The sequence below is a fragment of the Carlito syrichta genome, unplaced genomic scaffold (assembly GCF_000164805.1).
Source record: "Carlito syrichta isolate Samal-C Ts95f unplaced genomic scaffold, Tarsius_syrichta-2.0.1 Scaffold304596, whole genome shotgun sequence".
Taxonomy (NCBI): Eukaryota; Metazoa; Chordata; class Mammalia; order Primates; family Tarsiidae; genus Carlito; species Carlito syrichta.
In genome coordinates this window covers 334624-357716 of record NW_007248692.1, presented here as the reverse complement: position 1 = coordinate 357716, position 23093 = coordinate 334624, and the positions used below count along the sequence as shown (strand labels likewise).

Genomic DNA, 23093 nt, shown 5'->3' with positions numbered 1-23093 from the left:
AATATATTTTATAATGGCTGTATAATATTCCCTCATATGAATATGCAATCATATATTTAGCCATTTCCTAAGTCAATCATTCAGGTAGAATATATTGACAGAAAAATGTCATATGATTATGTGAGAAACAGAACAATGAAATCCAGCATTCTTTCCCCCAAGAAGTCATGCCAAACACACTAAATCTGTAAAAAAACATTCCTAGGTGATAATTCAAGGTAATAGCAGACAGCAAATATTGATATCAGTAAAGGGCAAAATTTAGATAATCAGACTAGGTGATTAATTAATTAATTAAAGCAGAATTAAGTCCTTATGGCCATCTCATTCTCCACTGTATCCTCAGAGCCTAGCAGGACTTGGTACGCCATAAATCGTCAATGAATGAATGAAGAAATATATTTGTCAAGATGTTAAACAATCAATCCAAAGAAAGAATATTAATAGATTTCTGAGTGAAGTCTAGCCCTATCACTTAAAAATTATGTGACCAAATCATGAATTTCGCTGCAACCTGGATGGAACTAGAGTCTATAATACTGAGTGACCTCTCACAAAAACAAAAATCCGAATATCACATGTTCTCACTCATATAATGGACCTTGAACATCCAATGCAATACTATAAGAAAATGACTGATGGTACTGGGAACTATGGGGGGGAGGGGAATGGGATTAACAGTAGCAAATATCTGTCGGGGGATGGGAAAACACTCCTATCTACAGGGTGCCTGAATGAAACGTCATTGTACACCTAACCCTTAACTGTACCCCACAAAACCATAATAAAAAATACTGATTAATGAAAAAAAAAATTTGAAGTTAGAACATAATCTTTTTATTTCTCTGAGTAAAAGAAAATGAGAACCTAGGAGCTTTAATTAAAAATAAAAAAGAACCATTATTAATACAAAAAAAAAAAATTATGTGACCTTGAGCAAGCCAATCTCTTTAAGTCTCATTTTCTGCATGTGTGAAATGAGAGTAAGATAGAATTGAAATCATGAGGTTTTGTGATGATTATGTAAAAATAAATATGAAAGAGGCTTGGCTTGGTGCCTCATAAGAGTTTACTAAGTGTGGGATGGTAGCGGGTAACAGTACTTGGAGGGGAGTAGTGACAACCATCAATACAGAGAGGTATGTACTTGGCCTTGCCTGCTTCGTCCATTTTATTATTGACTCGGATGAAGTCCTAAAAGTTGTGCTCATTAAATCTGGATTATACCATAGTGGTATTAAAAAATCAAGGTGTTAGGCTGAGCATGGTGACTCATGCCTGTAATCCCAGCACTTTGGGAGGCCGAGGTGAAAGAATTGCTTGAGTTTAGGAGTTCAAGACCAGCCTGGACACCACAGTGAGATCTCATCTCCACAAAACAAAACTAAACTAAAATAAAAATTAGCCAGGCATGGTAGTACATGTCTGCAGTCTCAGCTACTCAGGAAGCTGAGGCAGATGGATCACCTGAGCCCAGGAGGTCAAGGCTGTGGTGGCTGCGTTCATGCCACTGCACTCCAGCCTGGGTGACAGAATGAGACTCCAACTCAAAAAAAAAAAAAAAAAAAAAAATCAAGATATTAAAAGATCTGGAAAGTTGGAACGATAGACCAAACTAAGAATATAGTACTTATTAGGATTAAGAATAATTGAGCTTAAGTTTTAATTCATTCAACAACACCACCACAAATATTTATTGAGTACCTAATATCTATCAGGCAGGTGACTATGATAAAGGATGAAAAATCATGGTCCCCTTTTTAAAGGAGCTTTCATCCAGAAGGGATATAGAGCAAACTAACTTACCATTTGTAGGATTTTGGCTATAATACATTTCCATCCATTCTGCAATGGGTATTAGGGGTGGGGTCATGAACAGGACTTTACCCAGTGGGAAATGTGTGTAAGCGTCGGAGGTGATTGGACATTCTAAACCTAAGTACTAAGTACTAAGGAGTTAGTACTTAAGAATTGTGGGTGTATAAAGTTCAAGGGGGGAAGAGTTCTCCACTAACAAAAGAGTTCAGGACAGACTAGGAAAATTCCTCATCAAGAGGGAAGATTGTAATGTCCACTCTTTCTCCCCTCTCAACTCTAAGATTCTAGGATTTCCAAGAGTTATATGATCCTTCTGGAGGATGAAGTGGGCTTGCTGAAAGTAAAATTTAGAGCTAGGCATGGTGGCTCACGCCTGTAATCCCAGCACTTTGTGACGAAGAGGTGAGAGAATTGCCTGAGTCCAGGGGTTCGAGACCAGCCTGAGTAACTTGGTGAGAGCTTGTCTCTACAATAAATTTTTAAAAATAGCCAGGCATGGTGGCACTTGCCTGTGGTCCCAGCTGCTTGGAAGGCTGAGGCAGAAGTATGGCCTGAGCCCAGCAGGTCAAGGCTGCAGTGGCCATGAGTGTGCCACTGCACTCCAGTCTGGGTGACAGAGTGAGACTCTGACTCAAAAATAAGTAAGTAAATCAATAAATAAATAAAGATGAGGGAAGGAATTCCCAGAATTTATTGATGAAATTGTGATGGGGAGAGAGTGGTGGTAGAAACATCATTTATTTGAAAAAATTATGTTTAAAGTTTCAGGATTGACTGTAGATTGTGTTTAATCTGTTAAAAGGCCCTAAGGAAAGATGCTTTTAAATTTAATAGACAAAATTCCAGTTTAAACTAAAAAAAAAAAAATCCCAAACCTGTAGATCATCCTGGTAGATTAAACAGTACCACTTAAGAACACTATAATGTCATCTTAACACTTAGCACATGCCAAGAATATACGAAACAGTATATCAACATAAAGATCTCCAGGATATGATTCCACATGTCACTTACGGTATCTGCTTCTATTCCATCAATCATCTGTAGATCATTCAAAGACCACTTTTTTGTTACTTCATATTTTTCATCTAAACCTATTCTGTAGTGCTTCACCATAATTATTTTTACTTCTTCCTTTTTGGTCACTGTGGGACAGAAAAATGCTCAGTTTACATAACTTCTTAGACGATAATAAATTATTCAAGTCACATTTCCCTGTATTTATGTATCTCCTTTTAATATAATGATCTTAAATCTACATTTTAGCTATTCCCCCATTGTACCCTGATGTTTCTGAATCTTCATGAATATGTCCCTACATAGGATCAGCATGTTAACTTCATTTTTCTACAATTGTGGTAACACACCACCACAGAAATGTCTATCAGATAGAACACTGAGCTATGTGTTTTAAGCTCTGAGCTTTGTGGTTGAGGATGGAGTTCACCTTGGTGCAGGAAACAAGAGGCTTAGTGTTAGGATACAATCAGCGCCAAGTGTTTATCAGAGCAAGTCAAAATTTCAATTTATGACACTATAAGAACATAAGGTCAGGAAAGTAAACAGTTCTTCTCACACAGCAACACAGTGTTGACGAGTGAGTGACCCAACCAACTCTACGGTAACTGTGAACACTTTCTTTTAAATTCACCATGAGACTTACAACGTAGATTTTCTTTCAAGGTGGAGAATGTCATTTGGAGAGTAGCAAGCTGGTTCTGTCTTCTAAGAGTGATTCTGGAACGTAGAAGTACACTGACACGAAAGGTTTTTAGTACTATAGCTTGAAAGCTATGGGGAAAATCTTTGCTTATTAACCAATTGAGGAAAATACTTTCCTGGTCTTAAAATCATTTGTCTTTGGTCAAATGAAGAATTAACATTCGAGCATATAGCTCCTGAGTTGAAAATTATCAATGAATTAATAAAGGAGTATTTACTGAGTATTGGCTACCTGCTTGAAAGAATTACTACAGATGCCACAGGGGATACAGGTAAGAGACAGGATCTTGCCCTCTAGAAATGTATGGGTTTGTTAAGGAGACAAGGTTAACACATGTGTCACCTATAATAGAATACTATAACGAGATGGCAGGACTGAATGTACAAATTTTCTTTCAAGGTGAATAATGTCATTTAGAGAGTAGCAAGGTGGTTCTGTTTTCTAAGAATGACTCTGGAGCTTGTTTTTGGACAAGACTCTCCCCGGGTTCTGAAAAGCACCCTTCTGATATGTTCTCCTAACTATGCAGATATGAAGCAATATATTCCATATAATCATAGTGATAGATAAGTAATGTGAATCAGACAATATACTCAGTAGAAATTCTAAGAAGGAAGAAGATTAGAATGGTTAAGGAAGAAATTAACGAAGAAAGAGACTTTGAGGTGAGGCTTTCAAATGAGTCCAATTTGGAAGGGCAGGAGCCCTACTGCAGGCATTTCTAGTTGAAAAACAGCATGACGAAATGAATAAATAATAGAAGCCTGTGTTTGTTTTGGCAGCCCATGTACTAACTTTGGAACGATACAGAGAAGATTAGCATGGCCCCTGTGTAAGGATGACACGTAAATTCGTGAAGCGTTCCATATTTTCATGTGGAGGAAAGGGAATGCCTCTACATTGCTGGTGGGAATGCAGACTAGTGCAACCTCTTCGGAGGACAGTGTGGTGATTTCTGAAAGAGCTAGAAATCGACCTTCCATATGACCCAGAAATTCCCCTATTGGGAATATACCCGGAGGAACTCAAATCATTCTACCAAAAAGATACCTACACACGCATGTTTATTGCAGCTCTATTCACAATAGCAAAAACTTGCAGCCAACCATATTGCCCATCAAAGCTGGACTGGATTAAAAAATGTGGTACATATACACGATGAAATATTATGCAGCCATAAAGAAGGACAAACATATGAACTTCGCAGGAACTTGGATGGATTTAGAGTCTATCATACTCAGTGGTCTATCACAGAAACAAAGAACAGAGTACCATATGTTCTCACACACAAGTGGACCTTGAATACTTATCATAATACTGTAAGAAAGGAATTGGCAGTACTGGGAAACGGCCAGGGGAAGGAAGGTGGAATTGGCAGTAGTGGGAAAGTGCCAGGGGAGCGGAGTGAGATTGGCAGTTGAGGAAACCTGCCAGGGGAAGGAGGGGCACACTTCATCAACAAAGGTACCTGCATAATGAACATTTGCATACCTACCCCACATCTTTAAAATAAATTTAAAAAAATAAACTAATTAAATTAAAAAAATAAATTAAAAAAAAACAATGGAAGTTAAATTTCACCAGATAGAATAAAAGAAAGTGGACTGCATGGATTGATTGGTATTCAGATACGGTGAGCAATAGTGTTAATAAGGTAGAAAAGGTTGTAAAAATGTTTTGGAAGACTCTGGATTTGAAAATGACAGAATCCAAGTGGACTAGTGGTATTTGCATCTCTTTCTCTGGCAGGAGAGAGGGAAGACTGGCCTGGATAGTGAGGCCTCCGGAATTGGGACTGAGGGAGGTGTTGTGGGGTGGCATGGGGTGTAGCCATTCTGTGGGTCCTTAGCTTGCCACAGAATGGCATTTCAGTGCAAATCACAGAGAGAGGTTCAAAGTACCAGCCAGGCGTGGTGACTCACACCTATAGTTCCAGCACCTTAGGAGGGCAAGGCGAGAGGATTGCCTGAGCCAAGGAGTTCGAGACCAGCTTGGACAAGATGGTAAGACCTTGTCTCTACAACCAATTCTTAAAAATTAGCCGGGCGTGGTGGCGCATGCCTATCATCCCAGCTACTTGGAAGGCTGAGACAGAAGATTGCTTGAGTCCAGCTGGTCACGGCTGCGATAGCCTTGATCATGCTGCTGAATCCCAGCCCGAGTGACAGAGTGAGACTCCGATTCAAAATAAATAAGTAGATAATAAATAAATAAAGTACGGTTTATTAGAGAGAAAAGAAAAAGAAATGACATGTGCAAGAGATAACACAGGTGACCTTAAGAGAAAGGGCACATGTTTACTGTTAGCAGAAAGCTTTATATATTATCCACAAAGATGATTGAGCAACCTATTTCTAAGCTAAGCTTTGATCACAAGTTTTAATTCTTATCATTTTACTCCTAAGCTTGCTTGTGTCATGAGGAACTTTTGAGATCATAGGAAAATTGCTCCTCAATTAAGTTTTCTTACAGCACCAAGCCTCAATGTCTCCATTATCTCACTAAGTATCCTGTTCTCAATTCCTGTAGCCAGCTGCTCCACATTCCGAGGTTGGGCCTGGATTTCCATCAGTGTGTGGTTGTTTAAGAGTTATGTCCCCATAAGATGGTCCCCAGATGCCTGACCATCTAGTTGCCTAATTATCTAAGCCTGCCTGTGAGAAACTCACTATCTATATTCAAGCCGTGCTAGCTGTCCTGCTTCAAAGGCATCCTCTGAAGGTACAGGTGATACTGAAATCAAGACAACCAGTGGAGCTGAGAGTTGATGACAGAGTTGAGTTCAGTTCCCTAGAGAAGGGATTCTGAGCAGGATGACAAATCTCAGAAGAGGGCACTGGGGCAGGTGTTCAGTGAAAGCTCATACAACAATATCTACTCATTAAGTCTCCTTCCTCTTAGAGCAAGAGACTAATAAAATGGCAGCCCGCTAAAAGAATTTTTCTGGCAGCCGTGATACACAGGATACACTGAAGAAGAAAAAAGAAGAACTGAAGAATTCTGGAAAAGACAGTACAGGTTAGTGGGTTCTGGAGTCAAATCATGATACCACCTCTTACAGAGGGGGCTGAGTAAATTACTATCTCTAGAGAGATTAACCCTTGGTTTTCAGCCGCGGTTCCCAACCTTTTTGGCATCAGGACCGGTTTTGTGGAAGACAATTCTTCCACAGCCCAGTGGTAGAGGGATGATTTCGGGATCATTCAAGCACATTATATTTATTGTGCACTTTATTTCTATTATTATTGCATTGTAATATATAATGAAATAATTATACAACTGGCCGTAATGCAGAATCAAAGGGAGCCCTGAGCTTGTTTTCCTGCAACCAGACAGTCCCATCTGGGGGTGATGGGAGGCAATGACACATGAAGTGTGTTGCTTATGTCCCGTCTATTCCATAATCTCATTTCGGTTGCTGTCACTGCAGAAAACCCTGTTTCACAAAGAAAGGATGTTGGCAATGGAAGCAGGCTTTTCAATGCTTTTGTGGCAATCTCAGGATATTCCACCTTGACTCTAATCCAGAATGCATGGAGATTTAAAATTATCTCAAACATACTTTTAAGGCCACCATCATTTGTGATTTCAAGCAGTTGATCCTCTTCTAGCATGGATAAAGTCGATTCATCTGGCTTATTCACAAATGGGTCACAGGTCCATTCCTTCCCAGTTTGGGGGTCTTTCATGGTTGGGAAGTAAAGCTCAAACTCTTTTGAAAGCTGAGATAGGAGATCATGCACCAGCTGGGAGACAGAAGGCCCTGGCTCAGTCTCGTTCAAAATCTCTGCTTTGAGATTTGAAACATGCCAAAAATCCCAGTGTTCACGCGTCACCCCTATAATTCCAGTTTAGCTTTGAATGTAGCCACTTTCTCTGCTGACTTGAACACAGTTGTCTTTCTCCTCTGAAGGGACAGATTGAGTTTGTTGAGCAGGTTGAATATGGCACACAAGCAAGCAAATTTTGTGGCCCATTCTGTGTCACCGAAATGTGCTGCCAGTGGTGACTGTTTTTTCTTAAAGAAATCTCTGGAGTGGTGCTCGTAATTCAGAAGCTCTGGTCTGTGATCTACCTTTAGAAAGTCATCTCACTTCTGTGTATAAGAGAAGATGTGTGTGCTCTTCATCCATCTCCTCACAGAGCTACATGAACAGATGTGAGTTAAGGGCATGTACTTTAATGTGGTTGATACCTTTAATCACATCCTGCAAAATGTTGTTAAGTTCGGGTGACATTCTTGTGGCTAGCTAGCATTTTTCTGTGGATGACAGTGCGTAGACTCACATTCAGAAGTGACCTCTTTGATCCGAGTAGTAAAACCAGAAAGCCGTTCAGTCATGGCAGCCACTCGGTCCATGCATATACCAACACAAAATGATCAGTTTAGTTTTCCTGATGTGTAACCATTCAAAGACTTGAATAATTCTGCAGGTGTCATATTGGTCAGCAATAAAAGTGCACATAACATATCGTCATGCACATCCTCCTGAAAAATATATCACACTGAGCATTGTTGCCTTGTCAGCAGCGCTGGACTCGTCAACCTGGATTGCATACCACGGTGCCTCATTAATTTTCTCTAACAACTGTGCCTCCTCTGCTATTTCATCAATTTGTCAGGTTATGGTGCTAGCCGGAAAAGGAGCACATGCCCCCTTTTGAACTGCAGCCTCTCCTAAAAGTTCACAACAAATGTCCTTAGCAGCAGGCAGGATCAACTCTTCACCAATAGTAAAGGGCTTCTTAGCTCTAGTGATGCAGTTAGTCACTAACAGTGATGCTCTCAGTGCAAACACATTTGATGATGTGATGGCCTTCAGTAACTGCTTCTGTTCTTTGTGTTCACTTGTTTTCTTTTGAATAACTCCAGAGGCTTGTCTCTTAATGCAGAGTGTTTGGTCTCCATGTGGTGAAGCAGTTTTGAAGGTTTCATGGCTTCGTTGGACAGTGGGTCATCACATATTATACAAAGAGGGCTTGGAGAATGTGAAATCACCTGTTGTGATGAACTTATAAATATGTAGGACTCTTGCTTTTTTCTTTTAAATGCAGCTTTCTTTTTGTTGGTAGTCTTAGAGTCTTCTGCTGTCCCATCCTTGGGTCTTTCCCCCTTTTTAAGAAGCTCTCCAGTGACATTTGTTTCTTTATTCATTTTGGCTAGGGTTAACTTGTGGGCTTACCAGAACTGTGACTAAGACAAGTGCACCGTGCAGAAAAGAAGTTGGACAGAAGTGGTAAACAAAATAATGGGCGGGGCACACGCAAGACTAAAATAAGTGTCAGATTCTGACTTAGAGCCTGCCACCAGATGCAACTGAATATACAATTGAAGTACATCCACTCAATTGCCACTCCCTGATGGAGTTTTGATAGGAGTCTGCAAGCAATTGATTTATGATGGTCTCTGTGCAGTCAAACCTCACTGCTCACGTTAATCTGGATTTGCAGCCGTTCCCCAGAACTAGCATCACCGTCTCAGCTCGACCTCAGATCATCAGGCATTAGCTTCTCATAAGGAGCGTGCAACCTAGATCCCTCACATGTGTAGTTCACAGTAGAGTTCACACTCCTCTGAGAATCGAATGCTGCCACTGATCTGACAGGAGACAGCGCTCAGGCAGAAAAGCAACTGATGGGGAGTGACTGTAAGAACAGATGAAACTTTGCTGGTTCACCTACCACTCAACTCCTGCTGTGTGGCCAGGTTTCCAATAGGGCACAACTCCTGCTGTGTGGCCAGGTTTCCTACAGGCCACAAACCAGTGCCCAGCAGGACCCCAAACTGCTCACATTTCATTAACATGTGTTAAAGGAGGGATTGCACCTTTGGGAGATGGAGGGAGTGAGTAAAGGGCATATCCGAAAGAAGACCTTAAGCTGAGGATCTTAACTCGGTGTCAATGAACCAGCTCTGCTCTGAGCCTGTGACCCTCCTGACATTGTGCAAAGAGTTGGTATACTTCTGTACTTCTCTAGCATTAAAAAAGACCTATCTCCACTGGTGTAGATGTTTGCTTTGGGAAGAGGAAAGGATTAGAAAAGAAGCCATTGGGCTGGTGTGGTGAAGTGGAGGTGAGATAGGCGTTAGGACTAATTTTCCATGACAAGCAGCAGGGCTGATTTCCTCTCTAAGACACCAGTTACCGGCCCCCCCTTTTTTTTGAGTTGGAGTCTCACTCTGTCACCCAGACTGGAGTGCAGTGGCCGCTCCCAGCCACTGCAGCCTCGACCTGCTGGGCTCCGGCAATCCTTCTGCCTTAGCCTTCCAAGTAGCTGGAACTACAGGTGCGCACTACCACACCCGGCTAATTTTTGATTTATTGTAGAGATGAGGTCTCGCCAAGTTGCCCAGGCGGGTCTCGAACCCTCAGGCTCAGGCAATCCACTCACCTTGGCCTCCCAAAGTGATGGGATTACAGACTGGGCCACCGAGCCTGGTCTACAGGGCTCTTCTAATAGGACAGGATGAAGCTGAGAACCGCCAAAACGAACTCAAACCAATGTAGCCAAGACCTTACCCTCCACCCAATCTTTTTGTTCATGATATGCTAATTATAATGCTAAAAGGCACTCCCATCCGCACAATGATAGTTTATAGTTGCCATGGCAACTCCTGGAAGTTATCCTACATGCTCCCAAAAAAGAGGAGGGATCCTTGATTCTGGGAACTCCCACCCCTTTCCCAGAATACTGGTCTGTGGCCTGGGGGTTGGGAACCGTGTTGTAAAGCACATATTAAAGTGATACCAACTCATAGGGTGTAAAGATTAAAGTAGACAAAATATACGAAGGACTTAGGATAGTGACCGACTTTTAGTAACTGTTAAAGTGTTTTGTTTGTGTTCAGAAGCTGTTATGGAAACCTGGGTCTGAGAAGAGGGTAAGGGAACTAGAAGTGGCACATCCAAGTGAGATTTTATTGATTGATTGATTGAGTTGGAGTCTCACTCTGTCACGTAGGTTGGAGTGCAGTGGCACACTCATGGCCACCGCAGCCTTGACCTACTGGGCTCAGATGATCCTTTCACCTCAGTCTTCCAAGTAGCAGGAATTACAGGCATGCACTACCACACCCAGCTAGTTTTTTTATTTGTTGTAGAGATGAGGTCCCACCAAGTTGCCCAGGTTGGTCTCAAACCTGTGGGCTCAGACAATCCTCTTGCCTTGGCCTCCCAAAGTGCTGGGTTTACAGGCTTGAGCCACCACATCCGGCCTCCAAATGAGATTTTGTATGAGGCACACACACTGGAAGGGAATAACATTAGATGACAGTCAAACACTTGATACAAATCCAAATAGGGAGATATGGAAGATGAGGTAGGTGGGTGGAAAAATGAGTTGTGGTTTTTTTTTTTTTTTTTTTGAGTCTGGGTTTTACTCTGTCACCTAGGCTGGAGTGCCGTAGCACGATCATGGCTCACCGAAGCCTCAGCCTCCTGGGTTCAGGCAATCCTCCTGCCTCAGTCTCCCGAGTAGCTAAGATTACAGGCACATGCTACCAAGCCAAGCTAATTTTTTGATTTTATGTAGAGATGAGGTCGTGCTATGTTGCCCAGGCTGATCTCAAACTCTTGGGCCAAGTGATCCTCTCACTTCAGTCTCCCAAAGTGCTGGGATTACTGGTGTGAGCCACTGTACCTGGCCAAGTTTTGTTTTTAACATACAGATGAAGTATCCACAAATTACGAATGCGACTGAGATGAAAGTTTTGTAGCTTAGGAATGGAAATATAGACATGGGATTTTTGTATGTGGAGTGGTTTCCAAGACCAGGATTACAGAGAAAAGAGCAGAGGAAGGAGGTGAGAAAAAATGGAGAAGAAAGAGATGCCAGCAAAGAGGTCTGAGAAGGAGTCTCTAGTAGAGACAGGCCCAATAGTGTGATGCTGTGAGAATCAAGAGGATGGAGAACTTCGCAGTGTTGGAGATGGTCCTGTGAGGTCTCTTTATTAGGTAAGGCAGGGTTTAGTCCTATCACCGCATCTGACTTGGGAAAGATCATGAATTTCCTCCACGAGGGCAGTTTCTCTAGAATGGTGAGGAAGACACTTGCACAGGACTCCTTCCTGCACTAACAATGATGGAGTGCACATGGTGTGCCGATCCCTGGGAACGATTTTAAAAGGCAGAAAGAAGGAATTCTAAAGGGCATGATTTAGATCCCATATTCCAGGAGTTTGTGAAACTGGCCCAACTTCCACATAGAACTGATGGTAACTTTTTTTGTTTTTTTAAATAAACAATTTTGTTTTTTAAATAATAGAAATCGGCCCTTCTGGTCTTGAAACATACAATTGTCTTAGCTGAGTTCCTTGCTCAGGAAACCGACCTTGGGCTTATAATATCAAGAAACTGAAACTGGGCAACTTGGCGAGACCTCATCTCTACAATAAATCAAAAAATTAGCCGGGCATGGTAGCACGCGCCTGTAGTTCCAACTACTCGGAAAGCTGAGGTGGAAGGATCGCCGGAGCCCAGCAGGTCGAGACTGCGGTGGCTGGGAGCGGCCGCTGCACTCCAGTCTGGGCGACAGAATGAGACTCCAACTTAAAACAAATAAAAGAAAAAAAAGAACCTGAAACTCACCAGATACTGCATCCAGACAATGAGATACCAAACACTTTCCTAATCCCTGTTTACCAGATCCCCCTTCTTACCTCTCCCTAACTCCTGTTTGCCAAATCCTCTTTCCTACCCCTCCTTAGTTCTCGTTTTCTGCATTCCTGTCCCACTCTATAAACCCTTGACTTAAATGGGATAGTGAGACAGATTTAAGAAGAAATTTCCTGTTCTCTTTGGCTGATACCACCCAAGTAAAAGGACTCTTCCCTGGCAATACTAGTTGCCTCAGTGATTGGCTTTTTGTGCAGTGAGCAGCAGGACCCTGACTGAACCCCTCATATTTCAGTAACATTTGTAAGAGGAAGGATTGTACATTTACGGGATGGAGGGCGTGGCTAAGGGGCATATCCTAAAGAAGACCTTAAGCAGAGGATCTTAACTCAGGGTCAATGAACCAGCTAAGAGGCTGTGGTCTATCTTGACATTGTGCAAAAATTTGGTGGGCTCTGCCCATCTGTACTTCTCTATCCTTAAAAAAGGTTTATCTCCACTGATATAGATGTTTGCTTTGGGATTAGAAGAGAAGCCATTAGACTGGTGTGGTGAAGTGGAGGTGAGATAGGCGTTAGGCGGACTAGTTTCCCATGACAAGCAGCAGGGCTGATTCCCTCTCTAAGACACAAGTTACAAGGTCCCACTGATAAGACAGGATGCAGCTGAGAACCACTGAAACTGACTCAAGCCAAGACAGCCAAGACTTTACCTTTCACCCAACTTTTTTGCTCATTGTATGCTAATTATTAGGCATTAACATGCAAAGTGACACTCCACACAATATAGTTTACAATTGCCATGGCAACTCCTGAAAGTTACCCTACATGGCCTATAAAAGGGGAAGGACTCTGATTCTGGGGTCTCCTGACCCCTTCTTGCACCCCTTGCTTAGCATATAATCAAAAGATGGCTCAAAATAAAACCCCAGTGACATATGACTGCTGTTTTTCCTTTATAGACCAGTTAGGGCTATTTTGCCTATGGAGTAGCCTGCTGTGTTATTTCAATAAATTTGCTTTCACTTTCTAACTGAAACTGCAGCAATGTATGGGAACTACTCTGTCTTTAGAACAGCAACCTCTCTGCCTTTTTCCCATTTTGCTTGCCTTATGCTCTTTCCTTCACAATAAAATCACGTTTGTTTTCAACTCTGACTTGCTCTTGAATTCTTTCTTGTATGGAGTCAAGCACCCTCTGGGTTGAGATCCACCTGGAGATTGCTTCTGGGGCAGATGTCTGTAGACTTAGGGTCTCCCCTGCTTCAGAGGCATAGTTGATTTTGTCATACTTACTAAAGACAAGATCTTGGAGATAGTTCCTTCTACCAGGAGGCAGTTGTGTTTGCCCAGAAAGCTCTGCCTCAGAACCAAAGGACTACATTCTTGTTCCAGCTAGCTACACACATGCTACTTATGGGTGGGAGAGGACAGGAAAGGGAAGATATGGAGAAATAACTGGATATTGTATGAAAATGTAATTTTTAGGAAGCAAATTCTACTGCCTTGTGTACATGTTCTAATAACCAGCTAATTTGCCTGTAGATGCACTTATTCATTTCATTAAATTGATAAATATTGTCCTTTTAGTACCAAGCACTAACTAGGAACTGAAAAAAATTAATTCTCATTAGGTACCATTCCTGCTCTCACTGAAACTACAGGGAGTGAGGTCTTCAGAAAGAAAACACATGCTCACAGGTCTGCGAATGAGGCATGAACAAGGTAATATAGGAAAATGGAGGAGAGACATCTTCATCCAAGGAGCTGGGATGGTGGTCAGGGAAAGCTTCCTGAGGGAGGTAATCTGAATTGTAAAGGGAATTCTAGAAAAGCATATGTAGACCAGGCTCGGTGGCTCAGTCTGTAATCCCGCGCCTTTGGGAGGCTCAAGTGAGTGGATTGCCTGAGCCCGAGGGTTCGAGACCTGCCTGGGCAACTTGGCGAGACCTTATCTCTACAGTAAATCAAAAATTAGCCGGGCGTAGTAGCGCGCGCCTGTAGTTCCAGCTACTCGGAAGGCTGAGGCGGAAGGATTGCCGGAGCCCAGCAGGTTGAGGCTGCGGTGGCCAGAAGCTGCCACTGCACTCCAGAGTCTGGGTGAGAGAGTGAGACTCCAACTCAAAAAAAAAAAGAAAGTTAGACTTGCTGGACCGGGTGGCTCAAGTCTGTAATCCCAGCACTTTGGTAGGCCGAGGCGAGAGGATTGCCTGAGCTCAGAGATTTGAGACCAGCCTGGGCAACTTGGCAAGAACTCGTCCCTACAATAAAAATTAAAAAAAAAAAAAAGAAGAGCATATGTACACAGGTATGACATACTTGATGCTTTTGAGTCATTAGAAGTATCTGGTAGGCCAGGCACAGTGGCTCAGCCTGTAATCCCAGCACTTTGGGAGGATGAAGTGAGAGGATTGCCTGAGTCCAGGGGTTTGAGACCAGTTGAGAAACTTGGCGAGACCTCTACTCTATAATAATAATAAAAAAACTAGCCGGGTATGGTGGTGTGTGTCTGTAGTTCCAGCTACTTGGAAGGCTAAAGCAGAAGGATTGCCTGAGCTCAGCAGGTCAAGGCTGCGGTGACCATGAGCGTGCCACGGCACTTCAATCTGGGCGACGGAGTGAGACTCCAACTCAGAAAAAAAAAAAAGTAGGATCTACCAGTCATCAAGTTTTCTTACATTAATGGTCACTGTCCCATTAATACCAAACTAAGAAAATAAGAGAGCATTCTTTAGAAGTTAACCTTTTGATAGAAGAATGTAGGCCAGAGAGAATACAGCCTTCTTAATTTAACAAAATAGTCTCCCTTGTAACTAAGGAAGCTCCAAGAATTGTGTTTAGCTATGAGCCAAAGACATCTACTCAGGCTGGAGTAAACCCAATCCCTAATTTCCACACTTAAGTTTTGCTGCCAGCTAAAATTAAATGGCTGTAGCCACATTAACGTAGTGTCAAAGTGGAGACCTATCACATTGGCTTAAAACAGAAATGTGTTTATATAATCAAAATGCTAGAACGTTGATTTCAGGAGCATCAGAATTTCTATTACAGAATGATGACTTAGTGAATAATAGCTATAGATCCAGGGCATTTCAGAATTAACTTGCTCCAGTGTTAATGTTTTAGTCAGCATTTTCAGAATTACCATCTTCACTTCATGCCAATCACCTATTTTCATTTTTAATTTAAAAATAAAACTTTGTCATTATTAAGGATCTCTACTGCCATGGTAAAATAGTATTATTCATGAGGTTAAATGGAAGAAGACTGGCCAATTGATCCAATAATATAACCTGGCAGAACAGAATAAAACCAGTAGCTCACAAGCAAGTTGCACAGAGATATTTTAAATATATAAATGATTCTGTTATTTTACATCCTATAATTGTTTTCATCACTTAATAATAGGGAAAAATTACAACAAGATGTTGACAAAAAGAAGGATTTGTGAAGGATTTGTGAAATATTATAACATATTGGTACTGTCTTGGGTTGGTGAGAAAGCTATCATTACTTTCATAAAAAAAAATAATTTTCTTTCCAAGCTTGGAGTAAGGTGAAAAAAAAAAGAGTAATTTTCAAATAATATTTTTTCTAGTGTGTGTATATATATACATATTTTTAAAAGTCAGAGTCTTACTCTGTCTCCCAGACTGGTGTGCAGTTACACAATCATGGCCACTGCAGCCTTGACTTGCTGGGCTCAGGCGATCCTTGCACCTCAGCCTTCCAAGTAGCTGAGACCACAGGTGTGTGCCACCATGCCAGCTAATTTTTTGATTTATTGTAAAGACAAGTTTCCCTCAAATTGCCCAGGTTGATCTCGAATTCTCTCATCTCCACCACCTAAAGTGCTGGGATTACAGGTGTGAGCCACCACGCCCTGCCTAGACATATTTTTATAAAATCAAATTGTAGGTTATACTGAGTACCTTTAAAATAAAAAAAGACTGGCTATAAACAAATAAGGACATGAGTTATTGATGGACTTACAGAACTAGGAGACAGAATGAGAGAGAAGGAATGAGATTTTGAGGAAACAGAAGCACCAAAGAAACAAACATTAGCAAGGTTCGGTTTTATGAGCTCTACTCTAGCAAATTCTCAGTGCACCTCTAAAAGTAATATACTCTAGTGGCTAGGCACAAGTGGACTTGAGTTGAAAGCCTCCACTTGTCGCTTATGAGTTGGTAATCTTGGGCAAGTTACTTAGCCACTGTATGCCTCGGTTTTATCATCCACAAAAGTGGCAAGTAAGATAATATATGTAGCTGGGTACGGTGGCTCATGCCTGTAATCCCAGCACTTTGGGAGGCTGAGGTCAGAGGATTGTATGAGCCAAGGGTTTCAAGACCAGTCTGGACAACTTGGCAAGACCTATCTCTACAATAAATCAGAAACTTAGCCAGGCGTGGTGTTGTGTGTGCCTTTAGTTCCAACTACTTGGAAGGCTGAGGTGGAAGGATCGCATGAACCCAGCAGGCCAAGGCTGCAGTGGCCATGAGTGTGCCACTGAACTCCAGCCTAGGTGATAGAGTGAGACTCTGATTCAAAAAAAAAAAAAATTATAACATATGTGAAGGACTTACTACAGTGTCTGGCATGTGTGTTAGGAAATGCTGCTGGCTGGAGGTAGTGGCTCACGCCTATAATCCCAGCACTTTGGGAGGCTGAGGTAAGAGGACTGTCTGAGCCCTGGGGTTCAAGACTACCCTGGGCAATTGGCGAGAACTCGTCTCTACAATAAATCACAAAAACTAGTCGGGCGAGGTGGCATGTGTCTGTAGTTCCAGCTACTAGGAAGGCTGAGGCAGAAGGATCACCTGAGCGCAGCAGGTCGAGGCTGCAATGGCTGTGAATGTGCCACTGCAATCCAGCCTGGGCGACAGAGTGAGACTCCAACTCAAGAAATGCAGCTATGGACAAACATATGGACTCTGCAGCAACTGGGATGGATTTAGAGTCTATCATACTCAGTGATCTATCACAGAAACAAGAACAGAGTACTGTATGTTCTCACTCATAAGCAGACCTTGAACAATTATCATAATACTAAAAAAAGGAATTGGCAGTAGTGGAAAACTGCCAGGGTAGGGTGGGTGGGATTGGCAGTTGAGGGAAACTGCCAGGGGAGGAAGGGGCCCACCTCATCAACAAGGGTACCTGAATAATGAACATTTGTACACCTCACCCTGAATTGTACCCCACATTTTTGAAATAAAATAAAAATAGAAAAAGAAATGCAGCTATTCTTAGTGGTTAGAAGTAGCGTGATAAAGTGGAAACATATTCAGTCTCATGAGTTACTAATAATGATGATGTGGGTTGTGGACTCTTAGAGATAAGGATAATATCCCAAGTCTAAAATCCAAGCCACTGGCCATTTTAGAGCTAAACACTAAGTCATGATATACACAAGATAACAAGAGGACCCAAATGGGAGCTTCATAGTTCCATACTGTGGTCTCTACCTACAATGATGCTGATTTGGAGGGTCAGAATATTTTATTTAAATTCCTCCATAGTGATATTCCACAAATGGACTTTGTGAGTGAGAGAGAGAGAGAGAGAGAATGTGTGTGTGTGTGTGTGTGTGTGTGTGCGCGCGCAAGACAAAAAGAGTCTTAAGCAAAAATTAACAAAGTGGGTTTTTTTCTACCTTTAGAAGGTAAAGAGCAAGAATTTTAAAGTGTAAAATCTACTTTAATATTCAAGATTTGTTTCCCATCTGACAATCCTGATTGTAATTAAGTTTTATGATATATGTTATTTATGTATTTATTTATAGAAATAGGGTCTCACTCTGTCATCCAGGCTGGAGTTCAGTGGTGCAATATCTTACTGAGACCTTGAACTCCTGACCTCAAGCGATCCTCTTGCCATGGCTATTTTATTTTTGAATAAAATATACCTTTTGAAAAATCAATCCTATATTTTTTTCTATATTTATTTATATCTTTTATCCTATATTTATTTTTCTTCTTTTCATAGCTTTTAAAAATAGATAAGAATGCAGCCAAATTAGAATTTCTTCGAGTGTGTTCTCTTTTTGAGCACAAGATTCCTATGTTGTCGCAGAACCATAGAGGTTATAAGAGAGATGTTTAATTATTATGAATCAGAGCAGACTTAAGTAAATCTGCAACTTGAAAAAATAAAAAGGAACGTATAAGCTACACTCTTTTCTATTTTCAGAACTTATGCATAGCTGTTTGAATATATTTTGGTCCCTGTAATTGTTATTCTACTACTATTAATAATATCTTTAACTATATAAAGACTTTTCAAAGCATTATTCCATGTTTTTATTCTTACAAATTGCTAATTGTTAAGATAATTTGTTCTCAATTAAGAACTGAAAAAACCTCTCCCAGATAATACTGTTATACACTGAAATGAAATCTTAAAAAAAAAAGTTCTTGGCCGGGCGAAGTGGCTCAAGCCTGTAATTCCAGCACTTTGGGAGGTTGAGGAGAGAGGATTGCCTGAGCTCAGGGGTTTGAGAACAGCCTGGGCAACTTGGTGAGCCCTCGTTTCTACAATAAATAAAAAATAAGCCAGGCATGGTAGTGCATGCTTGTAGTTTCAGTTACTTGGAAGGCTGAGGCAAAAGGATCACTGAGCCCAGTAGGTCAAGGTTGTGGTGGCCATGAGTATGCCACTGCACTCCAGCCTGGGTGACAGAGTGAGACTAAGACTCAAAAAAAAAAAAGTTCTTTAGTTTTACCCTCTGTTGTTAAGATATTGGGAATTTATAGATTTAGCAGCAGTGGTTCTCAGTGAAGCCCTTAAAATTGTTTTTAGCAACCTCCTTTTCTTGTTAGTTTATTCTTATTTAGCAATCTTATTGTTAGCATTCTTATTGTAAATGATTCGACAAAATTGTGAGAGTTTGGTTTGCAGAGAATTTCTATGAACTTCAAGAGAAGAACTACTTCAAAAGAAGTTCTGTGGCTTCAAAAAGAAATATGTGCAGAGAATTTACACATACTGTTTTCATAATTCCAGCAAATGCCATTTATTTTCAGATTAATATCTATGAATGGAAAATGTCTTTCTAGAAATATGAGCACACTTAAGACTAATTTATATCTGAATACACACATTTTTAAAATGTGTATTATATGAAATATGTCATTCTTTATTAAACATACGTACTTATATATATTTACTAAATATTTTACTTTTACTATAAATATATTTACAGCATATACATATATACACATATATTTCAGCATATGTTTTTACAACAAATATATTTTTTCCTGTATATTTCAGAAGTATAATGGTATCTTTTATTTATTTGGAGCATAATTTATCATGTTTTATTTTTTTTCTAAAAAACACATTTTTTTGAGTGGATTACCTGAGCCCGTGGGTTCGAGACCTGCCTGGGCAACTTGGCGAGACCTCATCTCTACAACAAATCAAAAAAATGAGCCGGGTGTGGTAGCGTGCACCTGTAGTTCCAGCTACTTGGAAGGCTGAGGCAGAAGGATCGCCGGAGCCCAGCAGGTCGAGGCTGCGGTGACCAGAAGCGGCCACTGCACTCCAGTCTGGGTGACAGAGTGAGACTCCAACTCAAAAAAAAAAGAAAAAAAAGAAAAAAAAATATTTTTTTGTATGTATCTATTGCCCAGTAGCTAGCTCATCTAGAAAGAATTTAACAGGGGATGACTGTGTGCAGATATAGGTGTTCGGAGAAGTTAACACTGAGGCCAGAGAAGCTAATTTTCTTGCTCCAATTCCATAGTTAATAGGTGGTCATGGTGGGACTTTCTCTTCCATTCTGTCTCCTAGTTCTGTAAGTACAACAATAACTCATGTCCTCATTTGTTTGCAGCCAATCTTTTTCATCTTAAAGATACTCAATATAGTCTACAATTTGATTTTATAAAATTATCTGTAGGCAGGGCATGGTGGCTCACTCCTGTAATCCCAGCACTTGGGAAAGTGGAGGCATTGCACACCAAATACTCGTAAGTCCATTTCCAAGGTCTGTCCCGCCACGCCCTGCTACTTACCATTCCATTTTGGCTAACGCTTTAATATACTACCCCAAGTGTTCCAGTATTTCTTTAACTCATTTGCATACTCATCATTGTACACATGACTTATCCCTTTCTTGTGCCTGCACATAATAGAGCTCCTCCCTCCTTCATAAGAAAATGCTGCTTTTAATCATCAGTAATAAAGTTCTGGGTTAGGAGAAACTAATCCCAGGGAGAAATGACCAGGCAATCCCTGAGGTGAGAGTGGGCTGGGGCCCTAAGAACTCCTCAATGAACTTCCTAGCAAACTAGAGAGGGAAATTGAGTTTTTTACATCTGATTTTGACATCAACCAGGTAAACATCAAGATTCAACAGTACACCACAACCCTTTGGTTGTAAGATTCCTATGGAAGACAGGCTCTGGACACATACATAGAAAGTAGAACCATAGTTAAACAAATTTTCATTAAATTTGAAAAATGCATGATGGGATATGACTGTGCTGGACCCGTGAGTCTTGCAAATTTAGAACTGCTGGATTGTAAACTCCAAAGAAGAAATCATAACGATGTGACTCGACTGCCTGAAGGTGGCCAACATTCAAAGTGTGGAGTTACGTGTCTCAGCAATTATGATGTGACTTGTTTGATTCCAATGAATGGGAATTTTCTGAGTCAAACATGGTCAAAGATTTAGGACTATCAAGCATCACACTAACTCATTTTAAATTACTGTTCTGTTGAAATGTATTTACAATTATGTTACATGTGGGGTGCGTGCTCTCAAATTGACAGATGTGACAGAGAAGTGAGTCATGAAAAGTTAGTGAATGAATATGGCTTATAATGTTAATTGGTATCTGGAATATCACCATATTGTCTTATTTTCCTCACCTCTGAGAACTTGTTTTTATCTTGCTTCTTACATGACAGAACCATTGAATTATTTCCAAACATTTAGTTCTAGAAGATTTATTTTTTCATGTCAGATAAAATAAATTTAGTTAATTATATAATTTGGTGGAAGCCACTAATATATACTTGATAAACTAGATATATAAATTGTTACAATTATTTTATTTTTATGTTTTTCTTTTAAAATACCTGTATACTAATGTCACACAATGAGAAATTAGCTTTATAAGTGGAAATCACAATAAGTACAAAACTGTTAAATTTTAATGTTGGAATAATAATATTCCTAATATACTAAGTAAAAATACTTTAAGACACAGTGATCCAGGATACAATATAATTTCATACTTAAATTGTTTTAATTGAGCTTTTACCATAATTTAATTTATTTTCTTCTCCTGAGATGATTTTTTTTTTAACCTTGCTGGTATGCCAAGTCTCCATACTTGTAGTTATATACTAGAAAAATAGTTAGATAAATATCACTATTCTTAATATTAGGTAAATGTTACTATATTAGAAATTCTAGAATTTTAACGAATTCGTACCACTTTCTTTAAAGACATTCTACTTCCCTTACAGTACTTCCTTTTGACACCTTTAGAAGGTCCTTCTGAGCTAATTATCAGAAATAGAACTATAACAAGTTGTTTTCTGAAAATAGGTGTTTGCCTTAAATAGGAAAGTCCACAATAAACACAAAGTTTCTAAGCTCTTTCCTTCTAAGAACCTGAAAAGTATTAAAAGGCATGAATTGGGAAGAGGGAGTGCTGCATATTAAATTCAATAATGGCATAAGCATTGCTATATAAATTCAGTGCAGAAATCACAGGTTTAGCAAGTCATAATTAAGTGCAAAAACCTATTCCTAGCTTTGGAAAATTTTCACGAATTTTAAAAACATGAGAGGAGTATCTTCATTTTAGTTAGAGAACATCCCCCTACACTTAAAGTTCCGTTTTCAAGAACTGACTTCTCTCATCAAAGTATCATTTTTGTGAGCACATCCTATATAAGAAAGAAGTTTTAACAGATAATTTCTCTTTTCAAAACAAACCCACCAGGAAGTCTAAATAAGCCCTCAGAAGAAAATATAAACCTAGGATGAAAAGGGAGAACCCAAGTCCAGACTGCTTGGAACTAGAGCTCTATAACTCAGTTTTCCAACGCATTTAAAAATATACAGAGAGCTCTCTGTTGCATTTTTAAAATTGAGCTCTTACACAATAAAATTACATGCCATGCAAGTGAATTAAACAAAATATTGGAAACAAAAATAATCAACTCAAGAGAATTACATATCCAGTTTCATTTCTGAACAATGAACCAAAATATTTTTAAAACGACGCTTTGTTCTTTCTTTCATTATTCACACTTTAACAAATTCTGTAAGACCCAAACTCCTAAGCTTGGCATAAAATCTATCACAAGAAGACACATGTGCTGTAGAGGAATATAAATACAAAATATTTCCCTCTATCACCCAAGCAGCTTTGGACGATTTGCTTTGTGAAATGGAAACAGAATAGATTACCTGATACACAGAGGTAATACCTGTCCTGGACCGAGAACTCAATTTCAATAAACTCGTACAGATTCTGCGAGAGTGGCTTAAATAGTTTCTTCTCCAAGTCCTCCTTTACCAAGGATGACATTTCCTCCAGTTCTACTTGGCCTGCTATCTTGGCTCAAGCTCACTCTTCCTCTCCTTTTGCTTCTAGATGTCTTGTTTGGATTTGCAGCTCCTCGGTGAGTCCTACCCACCTCCCAGCCCTCCCTCTCTCAACTTCTCATGCCCAGCCAGAGCCCAGGCTCCCAGAGCATCTGTGCGGTCAGACCCCTCACTGCAGTATCTGCCCAGTGGCGGCAGCGACAAAGCAGCCAAAATACAGCAGAGGCCCTAGCCCCACTGACAGTCTTCCGCATCCAGCCTCCAGCAGGCTGCTCTCCTGAGCTCTCCTGTGGCTTCTGCTGGGGAAACATACGAATGACCACCAACCGATACCCACAGACCTACTTGTGGAGTTCTCA

General features: G+C 40.5%; 1 protein-coding gene across 2 annotated transcripts in view; it reads right to left on the bottom strand.

The window, feature by feature from the left end:
* Nucleotides 1-22740, bottom strand: part of LOC103262687 (exocyst complex component 1) — a 27470-nt gene extending 4730 nt beyond the window's left edge. The window contains exons 1-2 of one of the 2 annotated variants that reach the window (XM_021713515.1): nt 22617-22740; nt 2833-2963 (exon numbers count right to left, since the gene is read on the bottom strand). In XM_021713515.1, the coding sequence (XP_021569190.1) occupies nt 2833-2934 (102 nt within the window). In that variant the 5' untranslated portion in view covers nt 2935-2963; nt 22617-22740. Of the gene's footprint in view, nt 1-2832; nt 2964-22596 lie in introns of both variants that reach the window. The other variant, XM_008060324.2, reaches the window with a different exon arrangement.
* Between the last annotated feature and the right edge of the window lie 353 nt (nt 22741-23093).